The sequence below is a fragment of the Trachurus trachurus genome (genome assembly GCF_905171665.1).
Source record: "Trachurus trachurus genome assembly, chromosome: 23".
In the NCBI taxonomy this organism is placed as follows: Eukaryota; Metazoa; Chordata; class Actinopteri; order Carangiformes; family Carangidae; genus Trachurus; species Trachurus trachurus.
Window position 1 is genome coordinate 1,295,435 of NC_139912.1, and position 18,986 is coordinate 1,314,420.

Sequence of the window (18,986 nt, forward strand, 5' to 3'; positions counted from 1 at the left end):
CTTGACCAATTTTCAGAATCCTAAGTTCAATACAGTTGACAGGACAAGAAAAATACTTTAAAGGGATACACCAACATTTTTTTTTCGTGTCTTGCCTCACTCCTGAGTCCATAACCAGCAGATAGACACCATCCTTTCGACTGTGCGTGCAGTAACAAGGGAGATACGGCAGCGGTGGTGCACCGCTAATTAGCTTAGCTCAAACACTGGAAGTGTATGGGTAGTGTTAGCCTGCCTCCACCTAAAGTCATCAGAGAAACTCTTCAGCAACTCTAAACGGAAACCGGCGGGCCGATCTTCGTCTCAGAGCTGACAAAACTCTCCGGTAAGGCATCTTGAGCGGTCAAATGCCGCTAACGGGACGAGATCGGTCAAAACGGAGGGTTCAAGCAAAGACGGTTTATTTTGGTTCAAGCTAGCTACATCGAGGGTAGGTTAGCTTCCTATTTCAAAGTAAAAGCACAAATTCTATCGTCATGGTTTTCTGTATGTAAAGGGCAACGGGTGTTTTATTTTGTGAAAGTAACCGGAAGTGCGTTGGTCACAACGGCTAGCTTGAGTAGCGCCAAATTCGTCCCAACAAAATTGTAAACAGCTGGTATTTAGACAAATTAACGACACACTGCTGATCTAAACGGCTACTTTCTCACCTAAACATGTTTGAAATGTCGATAAAGTGATATATTTACAGAGTTTAGAGCTAAAATGAAATCAGCTTCTGACTCGGGTAGGAGGCAGGCTAACACTACCCATACACTTCCAGTGTTTGAGCTAAGCTAATTAGCGACTTTAGGTGGAGGCAGGCTAACACTACCTATACACTTCCAGTGTTTGAGCTAAGCTAATTAGCGACTTTAGGTGGAGGCAGGCTAACACTACCTATACACTTCCAGCGTTTGAGCTAAGCTAATTAGCGACTTTAGGTGGAGGCAGGCTAACACTACCTATACACTTCCAGTGTTTGAGCTAAGCTAATTACAGGCGATACGGCTCTATCTCCCTTGTTACTGCACGCACAGTCGAAAGGATGGTGTCTATCTGCTGGTCATGGACTTGGGAGTGAGGCAAGACACGGAAAAGAAAAATTGGCGTATCACTTTAAGTTTGAATTGAATATTTTTACACAGCTAGACTATTCACAAAAGCAAGGATTTGACCAATTTTCAGAATCCTAAGTTCAATACAGTTGACTGTTACCCCTTTCTTCCGTTGTAGGGCGGCGGCAGAGCGGCGGCGGTAGCATAGCGGCGGTATCGGTTACAGCGGCATCATGGCAGCGGGAGTGGCGGCCTGGCTGCCGTTCGCCCGCGCCGCCGCCATCGGCTGGATGCCGGTGGCCGGAGCGCCGATGCCGGTGCCGCCGCGGGAGAAGCGGCGCGTGCAGGAGTCGCTGATCGTCCTGAACGTCAGCGGCACAAAGTTCCAGACGTGGCGCGACACGCTGGAGCGCTACCCGGACACGCTGCTGGGAAGCTCGGAGCGCGACTTCTTCTTCCACGAGGGCACCAACGAGTTCTTCTTCGACCGCGACGCCGACCTCTTCCGCCACATCCTGAACTTCTACCGCACCGGGAAGCTGCACTTCCCGCGGCAGGAATGCATCGCCGCCTACGACGAGGAGCTGGCGTTCTTCGGCATCATTCCGGAGATCATCGGCGACTGCTGCTACGAGGAGTACAAGGACCGGCGGCGGGAGAACCAGGAGCGTATCCAGGTAGGGATGCACATTTTTTTTCTGACCGATAACCGACACTCGTTAAAGGGATAGTAGCATTTTTTTTAAAGTGGGGTTGTATGATCTACAAATAGCCCCTAAGTACTTTAATTGCAGTAGAAGACTCTCTGCACTCCTCCCGTTAGCAACGCCAGCCCATAATAGCCCTGCCCAGAGATTTACAACATACAGTGTTGTGAACAGACCCAAAGAAACGGCCTATTTTCACGGCCTAAAAGAGGTTTTACCTGAAAAAAAAATACACAGTTCCATTGTTCGCTATAATATAATTTTTTCCAGCCCTTCAAAGTTCAGGAAAAACACAGTTTTTATTTGGACCGAACCAACTGCTGATCGGCGGGCGCTAACCCTGGGCGGAGGGATACGTGAGTTGGTTAGGTCCAAATAAAAACTGTGTTTTTCCTGCACTTTGAAGGGCTAGAAAAAATTATATTATAGTGAACAATGGAACTGTGTATTTTTTTTCAGGTAAAACCTCTTTTAGGCCGTGAAAATAGGCCGTTTCTTTGGGTCCATTCACAACAATGTAAGTTCTTCCTTCCATGAACAAATCTGTTCCCTCCCTCCATCTTTCTTTCTTTCTTTCCTTTCTCCCTTCCTTCTTTCCACAATCCTTTTCCCCTCCCTCCTGCCCTTCCTTCCTTCCCTTCGTCCTTACCTCTTCTTCCTTCCTCTTTTGATCCAATTGACCTGATCTGTTCCCTATCCCTCCATCTTTCTTTCATTTTCTTCCCTTTTCCCTTCCTTCTTCCTTCCTTCTTCTTCCTTCCTTGAACAAATCTGTTCATACCCATAAACGGTTAATCATGTGCATCCCTATCCCTTAATCATGTGCATCCCTGTATCCAGGACGACGAGGACATGGACCAGACCAACGACCCGGTGGCGCCGGACCTCAACTTCAGGGAGACGATGTGGCGCGCGTTCGAGAACCCGCACACGTCCACCATGGCGCTGGTCTTCTACTACGTCACCGGCTTCTTCATCGCCGTGTCGGTGCTGGCCAACGTGGCCGAGACGGTGCCGTGCGGCGCGATGGCGGCGAACCGCGCCCGCGAGGCGTCGTGCGGCGAGCGTTACGCGCTGGCCTTCTTCTGCCTGGACACGGCGTGCGTGATGATCTTCACCGTGGAGTACCTGCTCCGCCTGCTCGCCGCGCCCAGCCGCTTCCGCTTCGTGAAGAGCGTGATGAGCGTGATCGACGTGGTGGCCATCATGCCGTACTACATCGGCCTCGTCATGACCGACAACGAGGACGTGAGCGGCGCCTTCGTCACGCTGCGGGTGTTCCGCGTGTTCCGCATCTTCAAGTTCTCGCGGCACTCGGCGGGCCTCCGCATCCTGGGCTACACGCTGAAGAGCTGCGCCTCGGAGCTGGGCTTCCTGCTCTTCTCCCTCACCATGGCCATCATCATCTTCGCCACCGTCATGTTCTACGCCGAGAAGGGCTCCAGCGGCAGCAAGTTCACCAGCATCCCCGCCGCCTTCTGGTACACCATCGTCACCATGACCACGCTGGGGTGAGTGGATGATGCCGAGGGATGTCGATTTAGAAGAGCTACAAAACTTTATTAACCCTGTTCACTTCCTCCATCCTTCCTTCTTCCCTTCCTTTCTCCCTTCCTTCTTTCCACAATCCTTTTCCCTTCCTTCTTTCTTTCCTTCCTTTTTCCCTTCCTTCTTTCCTTCCTTCCCTTCATCCTTACCTCCTCTTCCTTCCTCTTTTTATCCAATTGACCTGATCTATTCCCCATCTTTCTTTCCTTTTTTTCCCTTCTTCCTTCCTTGAACAAATCTGTTCCCTCCCTCCATCTTTTTTCCTTTCCTTTTCCCTTCCCTCTTTCCACAATCCTTTTTCCTTCCCTTCCTTTTTTCTTCCTTCTTCTTCCTTCCTTGAACAAATCTGTTCCCTCCCTCCATCTTTCTTTCCTTTCCTTCCCTTTTCCCTTCCTTCTTTCCTTTCTTCCCTTCGTCCTTACCTCTTCTTCCTTCCTCTTTTGATCCAATTGACCAGCTGATCTGTTCCCTATCCCTCCATCTTTCTTTCCTTTCCTTCCCTTTTCCCTTCCTTCTTTCCAGAATCCTTCTTCCTTCCTTCTTCTTCCTTCCTTGAACAAATCTGTTCCCCCCCCTCCATCTTTCTTTCTTTCCCTTTTCCCTTCCTTCTTTCCACAATCCTTCCTTCCTTCCTTCCTTCATTCGTCCTTAGTTCTTCCTTCCTTTTTGACCCAATCTGTTCCCTCCATCTATCTTTCCTTCCTTTTTCCCTTCCTTATTTCCTCCCATCATTCCTTCCTTCCTTCCTTGACAACAGGAGGGTTAAAGTTAGTTTGACACAACACTATCGAACACATTGATTGATTGGTGCTGCTTGCTGTCACTCACCTGCTCAGGTGTCCTGTCCTCTGATTGGCTGCTCTGAGGGACACACACACACACACACACACACACACACACACACACACACACACACACACACACACACACACACACACACACACACACACACGCTTCATGCTGAGGTGTGTTCAGGTCTCAGACTTTTATTGTGAAAGGTTCAGCGACTGTTTCCTCCTCATCATCATCATCAGTCTGAAGGAGTCTGTCAGATTGTGCTGAGATCAGCTGGATGTGTGTGTGTGTGTGTGTGTGTGTGTGTGTGTGTGTGTGTATCTGTGTGTGTGTGTGTGTGTGTGTGTGTGTGTGTGTGTGTGTGTGTGTGTGTGTGTGTGTGTGTGTGTGTGTGTGTGTGTGTGTGTGTGTGTCTCAGGAGTGTGTTTATCTTTCATCTCCTCTCAGACCTCAAAGTAAAAGGAGTTCTTTTTCCTGCAGATGAATGAGTGTGTGTGTGTGTGTGTGTGTGTTAGTGTGTGTGTGTGTGTGTGTGTGTGTGTGTGTGTGTGTGTGTGTGTGTGTGTGTGTGTGTGTGTGTATCTGTGTGTGTGTGTGCTGCAGCTGTGAGTGTGTGTATCTCTGTCATTGATATTCTCAGGCTGCTCTGGATCAATGACTCTGACTCCACCTCATCCTAACAACTACACTCACTCCTCTTCCTCCTCCTCTCCTTCTCTTCCTCTTCCTCTCCTTCTCTTCCTCTCCTTCTTCCTCTCCTCCTCTCCTCTTCCTCCTCTTCCTCTCCTCCTCTTCCTCTCCTTCTCTTCCTCTTCCTCTCCTTCTCTTCCTCTCCTTCTTCCTCTCCTCCTCTCCTCTTCCTCCTCTTCCTCTCCTCCTCTTCCTCTCCTTCTTCCTCTTCCTCTCCTCCTCTTCCTCTTCTTCCTCCTTCTCTTCCTCTCCTCCTCTTCCTCCTCTTCTCTTTCTCTTCCTCTTCCTTCTCTTCCTCTCCTTCTTCCTCTTCCTCTCCTCCTCTTCCTTTCCTCCTCTTCCTCTCTTCCTCCTCCTCTCCTCTTCTTCCTCTCCTTCTCTTCCTCTCCTCCTCCTCCTCTTCCTCTTCCACTCCTCCTCTCCTTCTCTTCTTCTTCCTCTCCTCCTCCTCCTCCTCTCCTTCTCTTCCTCTTCCCCCTCCTCTTCCTCTCCTTCTCTTCCTCTCCTTCTCTTCCTCTTCCTCCTCCTCTCCTTCTCTTCCTCCTCCCCTTATTCCTCCTCTCCTTCTCTTCTCCTTCCTCCACTTTCTCCTCCTCTCCTTCTCTTCCTCCTCTCCTTCTCTTCCTCTCCTCTTCTTCCTCTTCCTCTCCTCTCCTTCTCTTCCTCCTCTCCTTCTCTTCCTCTCCTCTTCTTCCTCTTCCTCTCCTCTCCTTCTCTTCCTCTCCTCCTCTTCATCCTCCTCTTCTTCCTCTCCTTCTCTTCCTCCTCCTCTTCCTCCTCCTCTCCTTCTCTTCCTCTCCTCCTCTTCCTCTTCTTCTTCTTCTACTGAGAGTTAAAACAGTTAAAACACACACGCTGTTCCCATTGGTTGATGTAAGGGATGACATCACTGTACCTGTCATATGACCTGTGGCCCCGCCCCCTCACACCTTCATCCTGTCGTCATGACAACAACAACAACAACAATCAACAACTATCTGAGAGTAAAAGACCAACTATTGATCAGTATCGATATCGATCAGTCTCACACACACACACACACACACACACACACACACACACACACACACACACACACACACACACACACACACACACACAGGCCAAAGGTAAACTGGTTACCATGGCGACAGCATGGCCCTGGCCGGCGGATTGGTCGTAAGCTTGTTAAGTCTGATAGAAGATGATGCTGAATGGTGTGTGTGTGTGTGTGTGTGTGTGTGTGTGTGTGTGTATTATGTGTGCGTGTGTTTCCAGAGTGTGTGTATTATGTGTGTGTGTGTGTGTGTGCGTGTGTGTGTGTGTGCGTGTGTGTGTGTGTGTGTGTATTATGTGTGCGTGTGTTTCCAGAGTGTGTGTATTATGTGTGTGTGTGTTTACCTGGATCAGCTGTTGCCTCCAACATACACACAACATTACACACACACACACACACACACCTGAGCAGCTGGTCATGTGACCGATCGGGCTCCTGATGTCACAGCTGAGGTCCTCGGTTACCATGGAGACGGGATGACAACATCAGCCTCTGCTTCCCAATAAAACGCAATAAACTCTGATTCTATTAGTTTGGTTCCGCGGAGACTCAGCTACACACTGTGTGTGTGTGTGTGTGTGTGTGTGTGTGTGTGTGTGTGTGTGTGTGTGTGTGTGTGTGTGTGTGTGTGTGTGTGTGTGTGTGAGGCGCCAGAGTCTGAATGAGACTAAAAATACAAGAGCAGCTGCTGAAGCTCTGATTCTCTTATAGTGACTGAGACACTGAAGTATTAATGTAGTAGGTTATACTGTAGTAGGCTACAGTATAACGAATGAATCTCCTTGTTGTTTACATTCTACTTCCTGGTAGAAAACCAGCACGTAATGTGAATGAGATCAATAGTAACGAATGAGAGTTTAGCTATATATCATATTTTTCACGCCCTATCACCGTTTAGACAAATCTGAAATGATGGAAGAAACATTACTATTTCTGTGTGTGTGTTTTGTGTTGCTATGTGTTGTATTTATTCAGTTTGGGGGAATCACAGTGTCTAGAAAGCATCAGTGGCTCAGCTGACAGGGACAGCTAACGGTAGCTAAGCTAACGGTAGCTAAGCTAACAGCGGTAGCTAAGCTAACGGCAACAGGACGTCAGCTGTTAAAACCCTCCCGTTGTGGGACACGACATGAAACTACTCCAGTTAGCTCAGTCATGTTGGAACTCAGATATCCGCTGGAGAAAATATTTTTTCATGGAGCGTTTATTGAGTCACTGAGTTATTAAAGTTAAACAGGTAGCTAACCGTTAGCCCGGCTAATCTATGATAACCATGACTCATTACAAAAATGTGCACACATAAATAGTAATGTTTGTCCAATCATTGGTTTTATAAACTTTACAAACATCAGATTAGTCTAAACGGTGATATAGTGACATGAAAAATTAGATAAATATAGTGAAACTCTCGTCCGTCACTATTGTTCTCATGCTGGTTTTCTACCCGGAAGTAGTTGTAAACAACAAGGAGATTCGTTCCTGTAGTATATTGTAGACTGCAGTACAGTGTTTTAATCTGTAGTATATTATATAGCCTAATAGTTCTGTCAGAACAAACTTTGCTGTTCAAACAGAATTCAAATTATTTTAAAATGAGAACATTGGAAGGAGGAAACTGACTGCAGCTTCAGATATACGAGCATAGTCTTTTTAATCGCTTGTTTATTCATTTCCTATGTAGGCCTATTATAAATGTTACATAACAGATTTGGTTGTAATGCCCTTTAGTGGACGCTGGACATAATAATAATAATAATCTGCTGTAGGTAAATATGATGAGATAGAAAAATAAAACAAACATTAGAAACTTTAATCTGACAGTCCTGTTATATAATACAATCAGTGCTGTGATTGGTCTGAAGTCTGTGACCCCTGTGACCTGTGTTTGACCTCTGACCTCTGTGACCTCTGACCCCTGCAGACAGAACGTGTGTGTGTTGTTTCTCTGTTTGTTTCCTCTGCTGATTAATTTAAACTGAAACCTTCAACCTCACCATCCGTCACTGTTAACAGCTCGTTATATCACCCTGACAGGTGTGTGTGTGTCTGTGTGTCTGTGTGTGCGTGTGTGTGTTATATAATCTATTTGTCCCTGGGAGTAATTACAGCAGCAGGTGTGTGCAGCTGAGGAGAAACTCACCTTGTTTCTACGTAACACACAGATAGAGTGTCACACAGCCAGAACAATGGCTCCTGACAGCTGTTGTGTCGTCTGTCGCACACGTTTTTGTGTCTGTGGAAAAAGTCTCGACATCGTGTTTTATCAGTTTATCTACACACACACATACACACACACACACGTTCTCATGTTTACATCACACAGTCACATGGTTTCTGCTACGTTCACGTTCTTTGTTCCAATTCACCATCATATAATAATAATTATAATAATAATGATAATAATAATTAGGGCTGTTAATCTTCCCCCCAAATCATATTCAGATTTCTAATCCATGTTATGTTAAAGCCCCGGTACGGAGCTTTTAACTGGATTCACAAAATTCTCTGGTTTCTGCTGATGTGTCTGTTACCTACAACAGCTAATGAGCCCATCAGTGTGACGATACGCTATTTCTAAGTCGTCTAATTCTAGACCTCTGGAAGGCATGGTCGGGTCGGACCACTGACCAAAACCAGACCAATAGATACATTACGCTGCAAAAAAAAAGAAAAAGCAAGTCCTGTCTTCTTTCCGACGTTTCCAAAACAAATCTACACGCGCCGGCCAGACAAACGTCTTCATTCCGCCGCTTTCGTCCACAGGGGGCCGCCAAAATGTTAATTCCAGCTATATAGATTATATATTTTTTTACAATTCAAAGAATCATGTCTAACCCTAAATGTAAATGTACTTTTCCTGTTATCTAATGGTCCTCTGTCTTTTTGGACTTTTTATGTTAATTGTTGTATTGTTTTGGGGACTACGGATGTAATTTAGCACATGTGCTAAATCCGGTGTATTTACTGTGGGTACTCTAGTACACTGATGCTGCATTCACCTGCAGTCGGGCAGACGGCCGTCGCTAACAAACCAGACGTCATTTTAGTCACAGAAGTCCAGAGAAAGACGGTAAAACAATACCACATCGCCATGACAACATATTGTCACGTGTATTGTTTTGCCTCGTGCTGACGGACCACTTGTTTACATAGAGGCTTGTTTATGTCCGTCTGCAGTCTGCCCAATTTCAAGTGAATGCAGCATGAAAAATACGATTGAGTTGCTTGTGATATACAACCACAACGCTAGATGGGAGGAATTCCTACACAATGTACCTTCTTTAAAGCAGCAGTAAGCGATCCGGTGGTTTTGTCTAACTTCCTGTCAGCAGATGGAGTTAGCAGTCCCCGCCCTCGTCATGGATCTATTGGTCCTCGTCCCTACGTCACCACATTCAGGTGCATCCCTTGGCTGCACACACAGAGAGGACTGCCCCTTTATGCCGTTCTCTCTCCTCATTGGATAAAGGTTGTAGGATACAAGGAAAGTTTTCTCCTGGGCTCAGAGCAGAGCAGAGTGACTGACAGACCCGTGTTTCAGACCAAACACTCTATAGAAGTGATTGCTGTCGGAAGATACAACTATTTAAGACTTATATTAACACAAACTTAATTCTGCTTTAAAACGCTCTTTAGGCTCTAATCGCATCACACAGACCCGCCCATATCCACTCTCGCTGACACACGCGACTCGAAGGTGCGTTCAGGAATCGAAATGTGGAACCGTTTGACTTCACGTGAATCGTTACGCCGCACACTCAGCTCCAGTTGCAGAGAGTTTTATTAGGACTTGACAAAGGTCGAACCGGTTGAAACGTTGTCTAATAAAACTCTCTGCAACTGGAGCTGAGTGTGCGGCGAGAACTCGGTCGGTACGAACCGTCCATCGACTCCTGAGCTCTGAGAGGAGGTTGGACCGCCGACCGGTTGGAAGCGTTATTTTCCTGCCTCGGTGTCGTTGTGTTGTTTCATAATCAGCTCCTGCTGCTCGAACCAGGACCCACGCTGCTGCCATTAGTGTGTGTGTGTAGGTGTGTGTGTGTGTGTGTGTGCGTGTGTTGGGAGCAGCAGAGCGTGAACTGTGAACGCCGTGCTTTGCTGTGTCACCTCGGTGACCAGATGGCGCCGCTTGGCGACCATCGCCAAGGTGACCCAGGAGCTGCCAGGGGCAACGACCCAAGAGAACCTACTGTACATCCATCACACACACACACACACACACACACACACACACACACACACACACACACACACACACACACACACACACACACACACACACACACACACACACACACACACACACACGGGTCCAGTTCTGGTTCTGACTCGCTGTGAGTCATTGATCCTGATCAATAATCGATCGCTAGAGGAACCAGGGTGGATGAAGACACAGTTGTCCCAGTCAGAGCTCAGGTCAGTGAACGCCTCATGGTGCGTTCAAGGACGTCGGCTCGTGTGGTGATTGGAGGCGGAGCTTCAACCTGTGAATCAGGACTAGGGTTGCAAAATTCCAGGATATATGGGAATAAACGGGAACATTTTAATATTTTATTATATTTTACTCAACATTCATGTTTTTTTTGTTCAGTAAAAGAATTGATTGGTCATACAAGAATTAAAACATGATAAAGTTCTACTCACAAATAAATCTGTTGAAACGTCATGTTTTTTAATTGTATTATTTTGCATGGATGTCTGCTTACGACAAAACAAAACATTTACATTTATGTTTGGATATGATACAGTTTGTTTAAATTACCCTCCAATTTCCAGTTAATTCACATAAATTCTCAATAATTCCCATAAATTCCCATAATTCCTGTGGAAAGTTTCCAATTTGGAATATTTCCAAAATTCCCCAGCTTAACTTCCCATGGAAAGTTTCTGTAAATTTACCAGAAATTTGCTGGAAATGTTCTGCCTCTTTGCAACCCTAATCACGACCGACGTCTATATTTAGTGTTGGTTTCCATGGCGATTACATCTGGATGTTTCATTCATCATCGTCAGCTCATTATGTTTTAACGACACCGGAGCTCAAACCAGAGTTTTAATGATCCTCGTTTGTTTCGTGTGCAGCAGTAAAACTGTTGGTAAATGTTTCAGTGTGAGATGAGATGAAAACAGGCAGCGGAAAGAGATTAATGAACAAACTGAAGTTTAATCAACTGAATAATGAAAATGATCCAATAATTAATTAAAACACATAAAGAACGATTAACAGGTTTCTATTAATGAGTCTTTAAATATCTGGATGTTTCACAGTGAAACTCCTCAGTGACCTTTGCAAGTTGATCACGACTTGCACTGTTTGTCAGTTGCGTTTGCGAATTCAGCAACGGCGTTCAGCTGCTTTCAGCATTCACACGTATTTCCAATTTCTAGTTCAGCATTCACACTATTGTTATTTTCGTTCGGACATTCTTTTTTCTTCCGCTCTTTTTCTGCATCTAACTAGTCCTTCATACTTTGTGCTATTTTTAATTTTTTAATTATTTAACTTTTTCTTTTCTTTTTTTGTCCCATAGGAAATGAATTGAAATAGTTTTCAAACTCTTCAAATCCTCTGCTTCTTTAAACCTCTATAAGTTCAGCATACTTTCTCCTACAGACTTCATCCGACTTCTAAAATGTTCACAAACGTTTAAAGTATTCCTCTATGACTCAACTTATTGATATATTCAACAGTTTCAGATTTTTGGCAGTTTTAAAATCATTAAAATTTTTGACAAAATCCAGCTCTATAATGGGTGTGTATTGCGTCTAACGAGCAGAGCTTAGAGTGGTGACATCATCGTTAGAGTGAGAGAGAGCGATTTCTGTCACCACGGCCACAAAAGAAACACAATTTCTTTCTTTCTTTCTTTCTTTCTTTCTTTCTTTCTTTCTTTCTACCCCCTTTCTCTGTCTTTTTACTCATTTCTTTCTTTCTTTCTTTCTTTCTACATCCTTTCTCTGTCTTTTTACTCCTTTCTTTCTTTCTTTCTTTCTTTCTTTCTTTCTTTCTTTCTTTCTTTCTTTCTTTCTTTCTCTGTCTTTTTGCTTCCTTCTTCAGCTGCTTTCAGCATTCACACGCATTTCATTTAATTTCATTCAGGAAAATGAATGCGTGAATGAATGAATGCTGAATGCTATCTCAGTTTATTGTCATAAAGGAACAAAGAAACCAGAAATATTCACATTTAAGGAGTTGAAATCAGAGAACTTTGACTTTTTTAAATTAAAAAACTACTCAAACTGATTATTAGATTACCAGAATAGTTGATGATTAATTTAGTAATCGATTAATTGTTGCAGCTCTATCACTCACACACTCCTCTAAGAGCTAAACTCTAAGTCTCAGTGTCTCAGTCAGAGGAACTGTGACACACACACACCCACATTACATTACACACACAGTTAAACCTCAGAGTCGTGTGTGTGTGTGTGTGTGTGTGTGTGTGTGTGTGTGTGTGTGTGTGTGTGTGTGTGTGTGTGTGTGTGTGTGTAATGTGTTTCCATCTCCACTAAATGAAGTCAGACTGTTAGAATCCTCTTCACCCGCGGGGGGGGAGGAGGATACAGGATGGGTTTCCACGGCGACAGCAGCATCCCTCCGGCTCAGAGTGGAGATCACAACAACAGCTGCACTTCCTCTGCCCAAATTAGGAAAGACACACGGACTCACACACACACACACACACACACACACACACACACACACACACACACACACACCGGTCCTGGTCCAGATCACAGGAGGATCTTGTTGTGTTTCTGTTTCACTTCCTGTTTCTGCTGAGAAGATAATGAAGCTGAAACACACACACACACACACACACACACACACACACACACACACACACACACACACACACACACACACACACACACACACACACACACACACACACACACAGAACACACTCTAAAGTGAAGATGAAGACGAGTCGTCAGAGGAACAACGACCTCACACTTCGTCTAATCTGCTCGTTAACGACCTCATGATGAGGAGGAGCTAGAAACGATAATCCCCTTCTTCTTTTGTGTAGTTCAACATTTAGTCAAATAAATAATCCCTATAGTCATAGCAGTAGGTTCGTTACCTTTAATTGTCGGTGCAAGCTATTTTTAGAACGGCGGAGCAGAGCCGTGAGCTGCTCAGAGCTACGCTACGGAGGCTCATTATGGGATTTCTTGGTTTCCTTCATCAAACTCATCAAATACACAATCCAACAACTCCACAACGCTCTGGTGGACAAGTTGTGAGCTGCACATTCACCACGCTATGAGATAATAACACAACGTTACCACACAGAGTTGTTTTAGAGGGAAATACAGAGACTGTTGATGAAAAACTGTCCCTGAAGGCAACACGCATCAGTGGTTTTGCATGAATTTCCCTCTAAAACAACTCTGTGTGGTAACGTTGTGTTATTATCTCATAGCGTGGTGAATGTGCAGCTCACAACTTGTCCACCAGAGCGTTGTGGAGTTGTTGGATTGTGTATTTGATGAGTTTGTGATGAGGGAAACCAAGAAATCCCATAATGAGCCTCCGTAGCGTAGCTCTGAGCAGCTCACGGCTCTGCTCCGCCGTTCTAAAAACAGCTTGCACCGACAATTAAAGGTAACGAACCTACTGCTATGACTATAGGGATTATGGCAATGGGCCAATTTGACTAAATGTTGTTGAACTATCCCTTTAACACTCAGCTCCCAGCAGCCGTTCGTTATGTGATGAAAGAGACGAGTCGCTGCAGCTGATCCTGGATCAGTGTGTGGTAATTAACGCTCTGATTCAATTATTCACCATGTCACACACACACACAAACACACACACACACACACACACACACACACACACACACACACACACACACACACACACACACACACACACACACACACACACACACACACACACACACACAGACTCTCCACACGCCACAGAGCTCAGTGTTTCATACATGACTGGGATGTTACATCTATTTATAATTGATGAGAGTCCTGGTTGAGTTACAGTAGCCATGTTTCCATCCAAAGTGATTCAAATTACTGGGAAATGCACATTAAAAGAAATTTGAATCGTGTGTGTTTCCATCTACGGACTTTGCACCTTGCACTTTGGTTTTTACTGAGGAGGAACTATGAAGAAGTGCAGTAACATCATTATGAAGGTGTGTGGGGGCTTTTACATGTAGTGAAACCCTGATGTTGTCTAGTGAGTGAACTGCAACACGGGAGCAGTCGGGGTGAACGTGGCTACGTCACTTACTGTAATTCGAATCATCAACCAAAACCCGGCCCTAGCAGCGTATTTCAGTTTGTGCGAATCAGGGGATTTTAATTTGAATCACGACGTTTCCATCATCATTTTCTGATGCGATACATCTCGATGCATCTAAACAGCTGATGGAAACACACCTACTGACACACATCGGTCCTGGTCCTGGTTCTGGTTCTGGTTCTGGTTCTACACTGTAAAACAAGACATGAACACATATAAAACACTCTAAAACTCTTTCAACGTGTCACAGTTGAGTTTTTAGTTTGACAGGTTTATTCAGGAAACTGTGTTCAGGTTTTAAACTCTTCATCCAAACCAACGTTTAACAATTCAGATGACACCAGATGATGTTATATTGTATGAATTGATCTATTGATTATATTGTAGAAATGGACTCCATGATTCCTCCTTTTCCCTCCAACAGCTGGAAACACTGGACCGATGGATTAACACAGAACATGGATCTTAAAACTTCTTTTTTTTTTATAAAGAACACATTCAGACATTAGGCTACTGATAAAAAGGCAAAGCAGTTTTATTAGTATTGTAACAATAGGATTGTTATAAGTATCGTTGTCCCAGGCAATAGTGCTGCACGATTTGATAAAAATGTGCGATTGCGATTATGGTGGAAAATATTGCGATTTGCGATTGCGATTACGATATTGTAAATGAATGCTGTAAGGAGTCTATTTGCTTGATTATCAAGCACAGCACAGGAAATAACCATATTTTATGGGGTGTATTTCTCAAATAATAAGTGTTTCCTTACAGTATCTTTGTATTAAATAAAAATAGGTAACTTTTTGTGCAGTTTCATAGTCTACTGCGATGCCATCATTTATTACAATGCCTTTCTCCCCCCTCCCTCCTCTCACAGTACACAGGTACACAGGTAACACAGAGACAGACAGACACACACACGCACGCACGCACGCGTGCGCACACACACACAACGGAGGAGACGAGAGGAGACGGCAAATGAGTGTGGCTGTTACCGTAAAATAAAAATAAAAAATAAATAAAAAAGACAGTTAAAAGAAAACCAAACACCGGAGCTTTCTGGTCGTTCGCCCCAACAGGCATATACCTCCTCGTTTTTTAAACGCACTGCACATGTTGCGGAGGAAAACACAGTTCGCTCCGTGACGCTAAAGCTCCACACCTGCTGTAATCACGGGGAGACGGTCCTGCAGCACACGGAGCGCTGTCTGCCAGCTGGGTCGTCACGTGATCAGACCTGCTGGTCACATGACTACTGACGGAGTCTGCTATGCTACACACATTAGCGGCTCTGCTCCACACACTACAGGAGTTAAAGTCCCGTTTACAGGCTCACGCGGTCGCACATTTATGTAGACTTTAAATCGCCAATCGCACTCTTTCGTGCGATTACGTAATCGCACGGCGTGACATCGCGATTGCGATTGCGATTAGATTAATCGTGCAGCACTACCAGGCAACATTGTAAATGGAAGCCTACCGTTGCCGGGTAACAGTGTCAACGACCAGCTGATGTGTGTTTACGTTCTGAATCTGTCAGGTATGTGGATCGCCAGTTGACAATAAACTAGTGAACAAGTTGGTGCTTTAACCGTTTAACCGGCTACATCCTGTAGTTGATTAACTGAGACAACAGGACAGGATGAAACAAGTAGCCGAGGCTACAGCCCGTTGTTACCACCAGTTTGTCTCTAGGGCTTCACATCCCATCATAACAACATCCTCTGACCTCTGACCCTCACATCCACTGAGGAGAAACTCCATGGAAAACCCTTTAACAGGGAAAACCAGGAGAAGTCCTGGCTCAGGCCGTGAAAATAGTTTTTATAGTATTATTGTTTTGTGTTGTACTTTCATTCTAGTGGACCTAGAGTCTGCAATAAAGATATAAATGAATGAATGAGTGAATGAATGAGTGAATGAATGAATGAATGAATGAATGAATGAGTGAATGAGTGTATCCACCACTTTATTTTCCCATGATCCATTGCGTCACACCACAACGTAAGTCGGTTTTCAACCCCCTAGTATCATTCTAGCGAGCGGCTAACTGGTAGCGTTAGCGGCTAACTGGTAGCGTTAGCCACCGGTGTAGGCACCAAATGTGGGGGCTCCAGGCTGCCAAAACCGTTTAGACTAAATCTGATGTTTGTCAAGTCTACAAAACGAATTACCGAACAAACACCACCACTTCTGTGTGCACGCCTCTGCAACTAGTCATGGTTATCGTAGTTGTTAGCTTAGCTGCTGCTGACAGCTAACAGCAGCAGCAAACTAACATCAGGACGTCAGCTGTTAAAACCCTCCCGTTGTGGGACACGACATGAAACTACTCCAGTTAGCTCAGTCATGTTGGAACTAGGATATCCGCTGGAAAACATATTTTTTTCATGGGCCGTTTATTGAGTTATTTATGACACTGCTAACGGCTAACAGCTAACGGTTAGCCCAGCTAACGTTAATCTAAAATGTAATGAATGGAGTGTCATGGCGACACCCAGCGTCGTTCTCCGGAAAGTGGTGGATATAAACCATGCGTACTGATCCGTGTGATGTTTGAGGTGAGGTTTGATTCCGGTGTCGTCGTGACGTCGCGCTCACGACTCCACGACTTCCTGTGACGACGGCGCTCCGGCCAATCAGGGGACGGCGTTCGGATGACGTCACGTTTCAGTCTAGTTTGTCTTTATTTCTGTTTCTGGGCCACGAGACACGTTTAGAGCTGCTAATGGTCAGGTGTGTGTGTCTGTGTGTGTGTGTGTGTGTGTGTGTGTGTGTTGGTCATCACTGTAGAGCTGTTGTGTAGTTGTTGTGTGTAGCTGTTGTGTGTAGCTGTTGTGTGTAGCTGTTGTGTTGAACGCAGCCTCAGCAGCAAACTGAGGAGATAAAGGAGTGGAGTTAAACTGCAGAGGATCTGCTGCAGTGTGTGAGTGTGTGTGTCTCTGTGTGTGTGTGTGTGTGTGTGTGAGTTTCCTCTTTAACACAATAAATGTGAATCTGAGCTCCTGTTAATGTCGTCAGATAGAGACTGAGAGAGGAACGCAGGGAATGTAATCAATGCAGGAGTGTGTGTGTGTGTGTGTGTGCGTGATAATGTGTGTGTGTGTGTGTGTGTGAGTGTGAGTGTGAGTGTGTGTGTGTGTGTGTGTGTGTGTGTGTGTGTGTGTGTGTGTGTGTGTGTGTGTGTGTGTGTGTTAATGTGTGTGTGTGTGTTAGTGTGTGTGTGTGTGTGTGGTGCATATATCAGCAGCCTGCGTGTGTGTCCTTCGTGTTTAATTAACTTCATCACCCCCGAGGATTTCTACTCATCCCTCTGCTACAGATACCATGTTACACACACACTATACACACTATACACACACATTAACACACTACACACACACATACATTAACACACACAGTAACACACACACACACATACATTAACACACACAGTAACACACACACACACACCATCTTCATCACTTTCACATTTGTTTATGATTTTTCTGCAGCAGCTTGAACACAACCCTCCTGTTGTATAACACACACACATTAACACGCACATCAATACACACACACACTGCACATTAACACACAAACACACACACATTTTAACACACACACACACACACACACACACACACTGATCTGGAGTCAGCTGATCAGAGTTAAACATAATAAACTGACCTCGGTGCTTCTGCAGCTAAATGGAAGTTTTCTGTGTGTGTGTGTGTGTGTGTTACTTTATCTCTCATCAGAGGAAGGGGGGGTGGGGGGGGGGGGGGGTCAGTGTATAAAACAGTCTCTACCCCCCTCCAACCCCCCGCGGAGCCGCTCATTTATTACAGCAGGTTATTTATAGGAGCGTTGGCGAGGCGTTCGCTGACACTCTGTAACTCGGAGCGTCGGAGCTGATGAGGTCACGTGACAGGAAGCTCAGAATAAAACCTGCTGCTGCTGCTGCTGCTGCTGCTGCTGCTGCTGCTGCTGCTGCTGCGTCGTCGTCTCTTTAAATATGAAAACCTTCATTTAATAAGTGAACAGCCGAGCAGAGAAGAGCTCAGTCTGGTTCATCTGAGGGAGGGAGGCTCAGATCAATACGCTGAACAATACATCGATCAGTACATCGATCAATACATCGATCAGTTCATGCCCATACAGATAACATACATACATAATAAATCTGTATCTGTAGACGTGTTTTTTTCTCTTTATTTAAGTGTTCAAAGTGTAGGGGAGAGCGGGGCACGTTGGGTCATTTTTGACATTAGGCTTTATTATTGAAAAAGTGTTTGTGTTTCATTCATTATTTTACTATACATGTATACATTTATCTGTTAGCTACAAATAGACACCAAAAGTAAATTCCTAGCCCTTTCACATTTCAAACAGTTCTACCGAAAGCAGCAGGTGTGCAAATGGGGCACGTTGGGACAGTGTTGTAAATTACCTTAAAAATGGTTGCAAACAATTAAATTTTTATAGAAACATTTTGTGTGTAATCTCCACAACTGCATATATTATTTATGATGTATTTATTATTTTAAAGATATCCACAGGACCACTAAGTAAAATAACATGTAAATGACGAACGAATTGTCCATTCAACATCTCAAAATTATATTTTCATTTGCAAATACATGAATCATTATTTAAAAAAATGTTTTTTTTTTCAAGGAAAAAACTTAATAACCCATGAACTATTGAATTAATATATATAACATATTAACTCATATAAGTCTATTTAAAAACTCATTCATGCAAGTTAGTGGGGCACGTTGGGACGCAGGGGCCCAACGTGCCCCACCCATGACTGCAAGCATATTTAGCGAGCTGTCACTCAGCGCTACGTAGCACGAAACATGGCAACTATCCTATCTTGTAAGCATTTATAATACTGACTAAAATGATATATG

General features: G+C 44.6%; 1 protein-coding gene across 1 annotated transcript in view; it reads left to right on the forward strand.

The window, feature by feature from the left end:
* Positions 1-1,270: 1,270 nt before the first annotated feature.
* The window catches only part of LOC311006490 (A-type voltage-gated potassium channel KCND2-like), a gene marked incomplete at both ends in the record, with an annotated part of 33,833 nt that continues 16,117 nt past the window's right edge, over positions 1,271-18,986 (forward strand). The window contains 2 exons of the mRNA XM_083999338.1: positions 1,271-1,714; positions 2,585-3,255. Coding sequence (XP_083855464.1) covers positions 1,271-1,714; positions 2,585-3,255 — 1,115 coding nt within the window. The remainder of the gene's footprint in view (positions 1,715-2,584; positions 3,256-18,986) is intronic.